Source organism: Kogia breviceps, chromosome 15 (assembly GCF_026419965.1).
Source record: "Kogia breviceps isolate mKogBre1 chromosome 15, mKogBre1 haplotype 1, whole genome shotgun sequence".
Classification (NCBI taxonomy): Eukaryota; Metazoa; Chordata; class Mammalia; order Artiodactyla; family Physeteridae; genus Kogia; species Kogia breviceps.
Window position 1 is genome coordinate 74,371,106 of NC_081324.1, and position 11,729 is coordinate 74,382,834.

At 39.0% G+C, this 11,729-nt stretch overlaps 1 protein-coding gene across 2 annotated transcripts in view; it reads right to left on the minus strand.

The window, feature by feature from the left end:
* Nucleotides 1-11,729, minus strand: part of NAA25 (N-alpha-acetyltransferase 25, NatB auxiliary subunit) — a 74,914-nt gene that overhangs the window by 5,212 nt on the left and 57,973 nt on the right. For both annotated transcript variants that reach the window (XM_067016140.1, XM_059040518.2), the window contains 3 exons: nucleotides 11,181-11,278; nucleotides 9,297-9,407; nucleotides 3,629-3,775 (listed from right to left, as the gene is read on the minus strand). In XM_067016140.1, coding sequence (XP_066872241.1) covers nucleotides 3,629-3,775; nucleotides 9,297-9,407; nucleotides 11,181-11,278 — 356 coding nt within the window. The remainder of the gene's footprint in view (nucleotides 1-3,628; nucleotides 3,776-9,296; nucleotides 9,408-11,180; nucleotides 11,279-11,729) is intronic.

Genomic DNA, 11,729 nt, shown 5'->3' on the forward strand with positions numbered 1-11,729 from the left:
GTTTATTTGGGCTCACTGTGCACTGGGCACACTAGCTTGCATTAACATTATTATGATTTCCATTTTACAAATAAAGAAACTGAGGCCCAAAGAGGTTAAGCAACTTTCCCAAGGTCAAAAGATGAAGACAGAACCAGGGCTTGGAAAATCTAGAAAGTAGCCCAGAGTTAAGGATAACCTCTAGAATAATCAAAATGAGAAATCTTATTCCTCATTTCAGGAGGCAGATCTTTCAACAAGAACAACCACTCAATCCTCTTGACAACTGCAGGGCTACTATGCCTGTCACCTTTGTATCCAACAGTCCCTCCCACATACCATTGAGGCAGGAGATAGATGGGCTCCAGGCTAGGCATTTACAACTGGCCTCCTGTTCACACCTCATGGGATGAGGAGAAGATGAGCTCCAGGCCGGACATTCATTACCAGTCCCTGTTTACCCTGTTTACATTTCCTGAAGCAAGAGACAAAAGGGCTCCAGGACTACATGTTTATGACTGGACTCCTGTCTATATTTCGAGATGTGCACCTCAATATAAAAACCAGCAACAGGAACAGGGTAAATAACGGGACATTGGGCATTTTTATGGCAGGGACAGAGTGGGACTAAACCCTATTAAATGATCCAGCGGTCACACACCTCCCATCCTTGGGGCAAGGGAACACTAAGCATGTGCAAAGGCCTACACAGCATCAAAAAGGCAGGAGATGCCAGACCATAGTAAGTCCTGCCATCTCCTCCCAGAGGCTTTTGCAGTGGGATCCATCTTAACTGGGTGCATGCGCACCCAGGGGAGGGTCCAGAAACAAATTAGCCCTGGGGTCAAAACAATACAACTGGCCAAAAAGAAGACAAAGACCCGGAAGACTGACACCTTATAAAGGATTTAAACTTCCCAAAGGCGCGACTCTGAGTTTGCCCGTGCATCTTTCCGCACGTACTTTGCTTTTCCAATAAACTTTTTTTACTTTTCTTTACCTTCTGCCTCCTTGCCTGAATTCTTTCCTGCCACGGCACGTAAGGACTAGGGAGCCAGGCCCTAGCTGCTGGCCCCTGTGGTCCAGTTGTTAGGACTCCCGGTCTGGGAACTAAGATCTTGCTTCCTGCTACTGCTCACTGCTGCTTGCTGCAAGCTGCCACTTACTGCTGCCTGCGTCCGAAATCACCATGGGCTCTGGCTCTGCCAAATGACTCATGGTGCGCCACACAATTCACTTTCCTGCCTCTGTGCTGTTGTCTGTGCCTCCTCCTGCTTGGGATTCCTTTCTTCCATTCCTGTCTGCCTGGTGAAAATTTATTAATCCTCAAATGTCCCCTCTTCCAGTGAGACTCTTTTTGACTCACTCAGATTTTTGTGCCTATATCGTTATCTCCAATTTAGTAATTTGTATGCATTGCTCTACAGCCAGACTCTACAGCCAGGTCTTTGATCATTATATTTCTACAAGCTTTAAGCCCAACAACAGTGAGCTCAATAAATTTATATCTACTTATTGAAAATCTCAAAGATGTCCAGCAAAGCCCAACCACAGGAAGCAATGTGACGTCTGTCCAAGTGTGCAATCCTTAAGATTTTAAAGAATAGGTACTATAGTTTCGAGTTCTTACTTTTCTATACTATTCACAAAAGGGGATGGGAGTTTAGAGCACAGAATGAGTTTGCATTTAATCTAAAAAGTCAAAAGTTAAACAGCTCCAAATCTACTACTATGAATTACCAGATCTCTTTTATAGGTAAAAGGGGTCCAAAAGGACTAGCAAGGACCTTTTGGCATGCACATGGGGGCAGAAGGCAGATTCCTGCCTGGGATGTACCTGTTTCACAAGGATTTAATTACTAGGCCTTTACTGGGTAACCAAGTACCTGGAAGTAAGTCATAAAGGCTAATGGCAGACACAAATGTGTTAAGGGGATAGAGGAGAGGGAGAGGTGGAGGTGGTTCTGGATGGTGGGACTGGGACTCATTTGGGGCTGGGAACTGGGAGGTGCTACTCTTTATTTTCTAATTATCTTGTAACAAGCATACATTTTTGTCTGTAAAGAAACAGTGAAACAGTACGGAGCAGTTAAAAGGAACAAGGTAGATAAGTTACTTATATGTAATGATCTCCTAGAGACTAAACACAAAACAAGCGACTAAACAATAGGTATAATACCCTATCATCTGTGTTTAAAGGCAAGATGTGGGGGGAGGGGCACGGTCATAACACTTGTAAATGGGTTCTCTAACTCAGGAAGATTACACAAGAAATCATTGATAACAGCAGTTCCTTCTAAAAAGGGAACTAGGGAATGGGTTAGAATGGAAAGGAGACATTTCACTGGACATTCTTTCTTTACTCTTTGAATTTCTTTTTTTACCGTGTACATATTTTACTTTCCAAAACAATGTAAGGCTTTAAAAAAGGAAGACAAAAATACTAAAGAATTAAAAAAAAAAAACTGAAGAATTAGTAATCCATCAATCAGTACCTCTAATCACCACTGAAGTCTATATTCATTCTAATGTACATAAGAAAACAGTTGAATATATAGCTTAACTGGATAAAACCAAACTTCTAGCCAACACTTGTCTGCTTTCTTTAATCAGTCTTTGGAAATGTTAAATGCTCTGAGCCCTTTCCCACAGTAAGCCCTTTTTTCAAAGCTCTAACATGTTGACATTTTACAAAAGAGGGGTTCACAACCTTTTAAAGCTGGTGTGCCAAGCAAGATTCCATTCACTCCCTTCCCTAGAAGGGCCTGGGTGGAGGTCTTAGGCTAGGATGATGCCCGCCCTCAGATTGCTGGATGAGCTTCCTCATCAGCAGAGGCTTAGGTCAGACAAACTACTCAAGGAAAGCATTTTCTCGCCATCGGAGTTTCATCCCTGGAACAACTAGCCAGAATCAGGTGGCTCCACCAATGCTCTTCTGGCTCCTATCAAAATCCTAAACCTACTCCAAGCTGGTACGTGTTAACTCACCTGACACCATTTGTTTGTTTTATTTAATTAACTTTTTAAAAAGAATCCACATTTTTTAAAGTGAGACTTTATCAGGGATTTTGCTAGTAGAATTTCAAGAAATCAGCCTAAAATAATGATCAGGAGAACACTAACCGACTAGTACCTTTGATTCCATACTTGTTTCCATTCCTTTTTGGCTGGCTTGCTCTGGCCTCATTATTACTGACATAATTAGTTCTGATGTCCAGCATCTTTTCTTTTCCATGTGATAATTGCTGGGCTGGCAAAGAAACCAGCCAATCCAACAGCAGGTAAGTTCTCAGTCAAGGAGACTGTCCCTGAATCTCAAAAGTATGCCTGGTTTCCTATGGTGCTCAAAACAGGGACAATACTAATTCTACTCCTCAACAATTCATCAGTTGTTTTCACAGTAAAAGAAAACCCCCAAAAATGTATTCAAAGGTGGAAAGCAAGAGGGGGGATGAAGGGGGAGGAGACACCATCACCACCAAGACTACAGCAAAAAACCAGTGCCAGGCACCTTCTAATCACAAGTCCCATAAGGAGAGAATAATGAATTAAAAATTAACTTGTCCCTGTGATAACAATAAGAACACTTGAATATCTATATATAACTTATTGCTGATCAACTATAGTCTCTTACCATACAGTCTCTTACCAGTGAGAGGGAAGTGTCTTCTAAAATAAGTTCTTCAAGTTTAAGTGCAATTAGATGTGTTTCAAGTCCTTTAATATGATCCACAACATTCGAAATTAAAGTCTGAAGCCCAGTAACATAGTCTTGGAAACTGGTAAAGACAGGTGGCTGGAAAAAAAAGATTTTTAAAAAGTTGAAAGATTATCAAACATATTTCTCCCATGCTATATCACATAAGATATACTAATTTCATGCTATAGCATTACTTAATTCTATTAATAGTAACAGGATGGGACTTCCCTGCAGATCCAGTGGTTAAGACTCTGCAATTCCACAGCAGGGGGCGTGGGTTCAATCCCTGATTGGGGAAATAAGATCCCACATGGTGTGTGGTGTGGCCCCCGCAAAAAAAAGTAGTAACAAGGACAGATATAGTTTTGGATATTAAAAGAGTCTCTCAAACCAAGGTAAATTTAATAGCCACCAAATGCTAACTCAGTAATGATGACTTTTTTTCAGTGTGGTTTTATTTCACTCTGGGGAAGTGGAGGTGAAAAAACAAATAAACAAATCTTAGTTGGTCATTATTCAACTTCAGGTTGGGAATCTCCTAGAACACTAAAGGAGATGAGAAGAACCAAGACTTCATTTCTTCTCTTTATGTCTTTGAGATTTCCTCTAACGTTAATAACAGAAACAGAAACTCTAAATTCTAATGGAAAAAATGATGCATGACAACAATCAAGAAAATTCTGAAAAAGAGCCATTAAGGGGAACTTGCCCTAATAGATATGAGAGTATATTATAAAGTTACATTAAATCCAGATGAGACTGGTATATAAGTAAACTGACAAAGACTGAAAGGACACAAATCCCAAGATAGAGCAAAGAATATAAAGGAATTTAAATAGTGACCTTTCAAAACAGTGGTTTTCAAGCGGATGAATGGTATTGAATAGCTAGCTAGACATATTGTGAAATATAAAATAAATAAAATGACAAAATAAATTCCAGACAGATTTAAATACTTAAATTTTTTAAAAAAATACATCGAAGCACCAGAAGAGGATTTAGGTAGTGGCTTCTGAGATCATAAATTGAAAAGGTCTTTCTTTTTTTATTTATTTTTATTTTTTTTGCAGTATGTGGGCCTCTCATTGTTGTGGCCTCTCCCGTTGCGGAGCACAGGCTCCGGACGCGCAGGCTCAGCGGCCATGGCTCACAGGCCCAGCCACTCCGCAGCATGTGGGATCTTCCCAGACCGGGGCACGAACCCATGTCCCCTGCATCGGCAGGCGGGCTCTCAACCACTACGCCACCAGGGAAGCCCTGAAAAAGTCTTTCTAAACATAATACTAACCTAAGAACAGTTAAAAAAAAAAAAAACTTGGGAAAGGGACAATAGGTGGGTGGGCGAGTGGGAGGTACAAACTACTGGGTTAAGATAGGCTCAAGGATGTATTGTACAACATGAGGCATATAGCCAATATTTTGTAATATCTGTAAATGGAAAGTAACCTTTAAAAATTGTATAAAAACTAAAAAAAATTTTTAATCACCATACATTTGGAAATTATTGAATAGCACCTAAACAAAACAATGGTCAAAGAATAAATCACAAGTATTAGAAAGAAATGTTTGCTATGTCAGATGAAGTACCAAATTTGTGGGATAAACATAAAGTGGTGATTAGCAGCAAATATGGAGTCCAAATCCCATTAGAAAAAGGATAAAACCATGAAACCAATGATCTAAGCATTAATTCAAAGGAGTTAGGCATATTTTTTAAAAATTACTATATTAGGGCTTCCCTGGTGGCGCAGTGGTTGAGAGTCCGCCTGCGGATGCAGGAGACACGGGTTCGTGCCCTGGTCCGGGAGGATCCCACATGCCGCGGAGCAACTAAGCCCGTGAGCCATGGCCGCTGAGCCTGTGCGTCCGGAGCCTGTGCTCCGCAACGGGAGAGGCCACAACAGTGAGAGGCCCGCATACCGCAAAAAAAAAAAAAAAAAAAAAAAAAAAAAAAAAAAAATTACTATATTAACCAAAAAATCACTCAAGGTAAAAGGCATGTCAAACTGAAAACAACTGCATCACATAAATGAAACAGGATTATGTTAACACTACTATGTTAAGAGTCCAATAGCTCAAAACATATCAATGGAAAAAATACTACTACCACAATAGGAAACTTGGGCAAAGACAGAAACAGAAAATATATCAAAGAAATCCCAGCAGTGATACAATTTAAAAAACAGATAAACACAAGAAACCTAACCAATCAACTAGTAAGGCCAGCTTTTCACTCAAGAAGTCTTCTTTGAAGGTGCAACATCAATAGAATGTTTTTAACGCAAATTGGAAAAAGGAGGGTACCAATGTTTGCCTATCAAATGGGTAAGGATACAGACACACCACACCACTGGGGAACGTAAAAACAGGTATCTCCAGCTTTTTGAAAGTTCGCTTTACGCCACTTAGCTTTCATGAAAGGCCTACATTAGTACCTATTTTGGCTAACCAAAAGAAATCCAGAGGATTTTCGCTTTCACAGGAAAAAGAAGGCAAAAAGCATTTGCAGCAAGCTGTTACAGAAGCAGCACACACCCTAAGCAGCAAAAGTGGCACCGGAAGTGCCACTCAATATCAAGCCGCCACAGTGGTGAACTATGTCTGTAAGCATCTGTGCTTTATCTCAATTTACTTTGTGCAACCATTAGCAAGATGTGTCCTAAGGTAATTGCTTCTTCCCTTTATGCCACCTGGGCTTAAGAAAGGTTTCAAAGGAATGCTATACTTCTGGATAGCAGGGGAAACCTGTATACATAGTAATGTCAGATCTAAGAGACAGCCTAAGGAAATCATATTACAAATTCATCTTGTGTTTGTCCATATTTTAGTAGCAGCACTATTTATAATATTACAAGAAAATCAGAACCAACTAAACATTCAACAATGGGAATAAGTTATGGTATATTAATATAACACGATAGTACATAACCATTAAAAGTAATGAGATACATCTATATTTGCTGAAATAAAGAGATGTCTAAGATACCCTATTAAGTGAAAACAAAAACAAATAGCAAAGTTGCAGAACTTTCTATAGAGCATGATTCTGGTTTGTATGCAGTGGCTATCTCTGTTTACTGGGAAAACGGGTGATCTTCACTTTATTCATATATTTAGGTTACACTGACAATCAGAAAAATAGGCAGCTATTCTCATTTTTGGAAATTAGAAAAGCAATAACTACAAAAACTCTCACAAAATCTAAATACCAAAAGCTATTTGACAAGCACTAGGAGTGTAGGTTTTCATTAGAAGAGAAAATCACACAACTCTGATCAATTCTTTCAAACTTTGCACTCATGTTCTGTTAAATTATCTTGAACAAAGTGAAGGAGAGAAATGAATGAATGGCAACACCCAGGACAAGTGTCAAATCTAAAAAATTCCTGAACTGTTACTGAATTGTGCAGGAAGTTAATATTACTAATAAAACCATCAACATTTTCAAACGACAATGGTTACTATATTCCTACAGTGAACAAAAATCTTCCATTAATAATAATAAGATAAATTCAAACATTAACAAAACAGCATGCCATTAGAGAATAAATCCTAAACATCTTTCCTTATGAAAAGGATATAAATTATGTTAATGTTTTACACATGCAAAAATTAAATCAATTAAGATGGGAGGAAACTCCAAAATTGAATACAAACAGAAGTAGATGAATCTTATTTACATCACACTAATAATAATCTAAGTTTTTAATTCCAGTGCTTTTACAGAGTACCTCAACTGTCTACATTCACTGGAACATATTCTAAGGACAAAAAAGAAATGCAAAAATTTGAACTTTATTTAGTGGCTTTGTTATTGGAACTGGTAGGGGAACCAATGTACTAATTCCAAAACTATTTAGTATTTATTGTGAAACAGCCAATGAATAAATATATTGATGCTGTTGGGAACCATGGTTCTTACTCTGAAAAAACTACAAATATGGAATGAGGGAAGGAATGGAAGAAAGAACACTGATATTGGACTAAAACTAGAGGTATCAGTAAGAATTAATTATGTAAAACGTGTGTGTGAATAAATTTCCTGTCTCTCTTCACGGACATTAACTAGAAACAGTAAAACCCTAATAGCAATTAGTATACCTAACAACTAGATCTTGGTGTTTTGAATACCATCCCCATAAGGGAACCAGGGCTCATTGAAAATAATGACTGATTTCAGTTCAGTGGGTGGGTACAAAGTGCTTGGAGCATTTTTGTTGTTTCAGACAGTAAGGGCTCAAAGACCAATGATGTTCAAGGACAGGAACCAGCTTAAAGTGGCTCCCATTAGCCAAATCTGTGCATCCCAAAGAAAATGATGATAATGGTTTACAAGGTAAATTTTAAAAAGAATGAGTCCACAGTGATATTAAAAATATACAGCTCGGGCTTTCCTGGCGGCACAGTGGTTGAGAGTCCGCCTGCCAATGCAGGGGACACGGGTTTGTGCCCCGGTCCGGGAAGATCCCACATGCCACGGAGCTGCTGGGCCCTTGAGCCATGGCCACTGAGCCTGTGCATCCAGAGCCTGTGCTCCGCAACGGGAGAGGCCACAACAGTGAGAGGCCCGCGTACCACACACACACATACACACACAAATATATATATACAGCTCTATTTTACAGAATGCCAGTTAATAAATGATAGATGATTGGTAGAATTTTTTAAAATCACCATTGTGGAACCACCAAAGAAATAAATGATTCATGCAAGTTAGACTAACAATGGATGTTAAAACCAGTGGGTAAAAGGCTGGTGGGGAACAGAATATTCAGAGCCTCAAAGCATCATCTCACAGATTAATTACATGGGGAGGAAAGACACTCTTACAATAAAGAGATCCAGCAGATACTTCCTTTATCAAATAATTAAATCTGAAATTATCAATAATGGGACATAACAGCATTAGTGCCTCCTAATTCAATTGCTAAAAAGGACACAGCATCTATGTTTAACCTAAATCTACGGAAACAATTAGCCAAATCCAGACTGTGGGACAATCTACCAAAAACCTAGCTAGACTTTTCAATAAAGACAAACAAAAGCTAAGGAAGTACGCTTGATGAAAGAAAGGTACAGAGAAATGACAACTAAAAGCTGTGTCAGATCCTTAGTAGGATTCTAGTATTTTGAAAAAGACTATACGGATGTAACTGGGATAACAGGGAAAAGGTTAATATGGACATTATAATATTATTGTATCAATATTAAATATCTTGAGTGTGAAAATATCTTGAGTATTATGGTTTTGTAGGAGACTACCCCTGTTCTACCCTGGTGTGTTAAGTATCACAGTCTGTACTTTTCTTTCAAATGGTTCAACAAATGGGGGTAGGGGAGGTAGAGAATGAGAGAGAGAGAGAGAGAGAGAGAGAGAGAAAGAGAGAGAGAAAGCAAATGTGGCAAATTGTTAACAAGTGGTGAATCTAGGTAAGGATGTCTGGGTGTCATTATACTAGTCTTTCAGCTTTTCTGCAGGTGTGTAATTTTTTTAAAAAGCTGGGGAGAGAAAATGAATGCATATTGGGTCCTATGATCTCTTACAAAATGCAGGAAAACAGTGAAAAGAAAAGGCAGCATGCAGCCAGATTGTTACTTGTGTTTTCTCTGTTATTACCATGATGATGCTGGTTTCTTTTTTCTTCTTCTTCTTTTTCTGTAAATTTAATTTGTATGGTCGCAGGACACTCTCACAGTAACTGGACACCCAAAGGATAATAGAAATAGTCTGAAAGAGGAAAAATTGCAAATTCATCAATAAGGATTACACTCAAGATATCTATCAAGAACAAAGATTATGAACTAAACAAATTCTATGCAAACAGCTCTTCTATGCAAATCTCTTCAAGTTCTCTTGTAACTCTCCACTCTCTAATTTCTACAATCACCACATTGATCCAGGTCTTCATCTCCTACTCAGAATACTGTCTTTATTCTTTCTTCTGGCTCTCCCAGCTCTAAACGCATCCTCTACTCCAGTAGTCCCCAACCTTTTTGGCACCAGGGACCGGTTTCATGGAAGACAATTTTTCCATGGACGGGGGGATGGTTTGGGGATGATTCAGGCTCATTACGTTTATTGTGCGCTTTATTTCTATTATAATTACACTGTAATATATAATGAAATAATTATACAACTCACCATAATGCAGAATCAGTGGGAGCCCTGAGCTTGTTTTCACTTGCCACTCACTGATAGCATTTTGATATGAGTCTGCAAGCAATTGATTTATTATGGTCTCTGTGCAGTCAAAACCTCTCTGCTAATGATAATCTGTATTTGCAGCCACTCCCCAGTGCTAGTATCACTGCCTCAGCTCCATCTTAGATCATCAGGCATTAGATTCTCGTGAGGAGCGCACAACCTAGATCCCTCACATGCACAGCTCACAGTAGGGGTCGCGCTCCTATGAGAATGTAATGCCGCTGCTGATCTGACAGGAGGCAGAGCTCAGGCGGTAATGCAAGTGATGGGGAGCGGTTGTAAACACAGATGAAGCTTCGCTCACCTGCTGCTCACCTCCTGCTGTATGGCCCAGTTCCTAACAGTCTGTTAACAGACTGGTTAACAGTCCTTGGCCTGGGGGTTCAGGACACATGCTCTACTCAGTCCAGTTTTCTTTCACTTCCTTTCAGAAGATGGGGATCCATTAACATCCTTTTCACTGAAGTGAAAAGTCCAAATTCCTAGGTATGGAATCCAGAGTTTCTGTAAAATATGCCTCTCCCCACACACCTCTCCATCCAGATAAGATACTGCCTCACCTGCAAACCTTAAATTGTGTATGAAGAAATCTCCCCAGTTGGTCAGCACATATTCTTCTCTGAATTAAGTTAGGTGTTTACATGTCTTCACCTATGCTACAGTGTATTAACATACATATACACATGCAATTATTTCTCATTCACTCATTAAGTATCTCTTAGGCACTTAAAATGTCACCAAAACAGAGAATATTGCCTTCAGGAAGCTTACAGACTAGTAGAAAAAGAAAGTAAATAAACATGTGACAAAATAAACAGAAAAAAGATAATGGATTATGAGTGTTTGTGATCCTCTTCTTTCTCTCTCTGGCTAAAAGAAAAAAAGTGTTTTGCTACATCAGCTCCTGGATTCTCCTTCATAATGCAGAATCCCAGCAATTAGTGAACAGCAGCAACAAAGTTAGAAAGCTGGCAGAATTAACTTAAACTACATAATAGTTGAGTCAAAAAGGAAAATGAACGGAAGACAGCAAGATTTGCAGTGAATCTGAGGAATCTTTAGAGATTTGTAAAGCAAATTTCAAGAAGTTTTACCCTAACATTATGAATGAAATTCTCCTGATATCCTTGGAAGGAATTAGTTCAGAAAATTGAAATTGCTTTTCAATTAACAAAAGGTGGGAGTGAGGGGTTAAATTACAGGCATAAGGTGCCTATTACCTGTTCATTTTTGAAAAATTAATCCTGCATACAATTAAGGAAAATTGAGTTTTTCACAAAGAGAACAAAAACATACCTCAACCAAGAAGACTAGATTTTCTAAAAGAGTAGGATGTGTTTTCAAGTTACCATCTTTAACTTCTAAGAGATCACCTTTACATTTACTGAAGACATCTGAAAACAGAAAAATATTTTATGGTTTTATTCAGCTTTTGTTTCAATGTTATTTTTAGGAACACAATGCACAATCTAATAAAGAATAAGAAAATATAAAGATTTAATCCAGAAAGCTCCCCCACCCCAATGAAACAAAACACCAAAGAATATCTATTTTAAGCTCTTTATTTTTTAAAGTTTATTTTATTATTTTATTTTATTTATTTATTGTTTTTGGCTGCACTGGGTCTTTGTTGCTGCCCGCCAGCTTTCTCTAGTTGTGGCGAGCAGGGACTACTCTTCATTGTGGTGCACAGGCTTCTCATTGCAGTGGCTTCTCTTGTCACGGAGCACAGGCTCTAGGCGTGCGGGTTTCAGTAGTTGTGGCACGTGGGCTCAGTAGTTGTGGCTCATGGGCCCTAGAGTGCAGGCTCAGCAGTTGTGGCTCACGGGCTTAGCTGCTCCACAG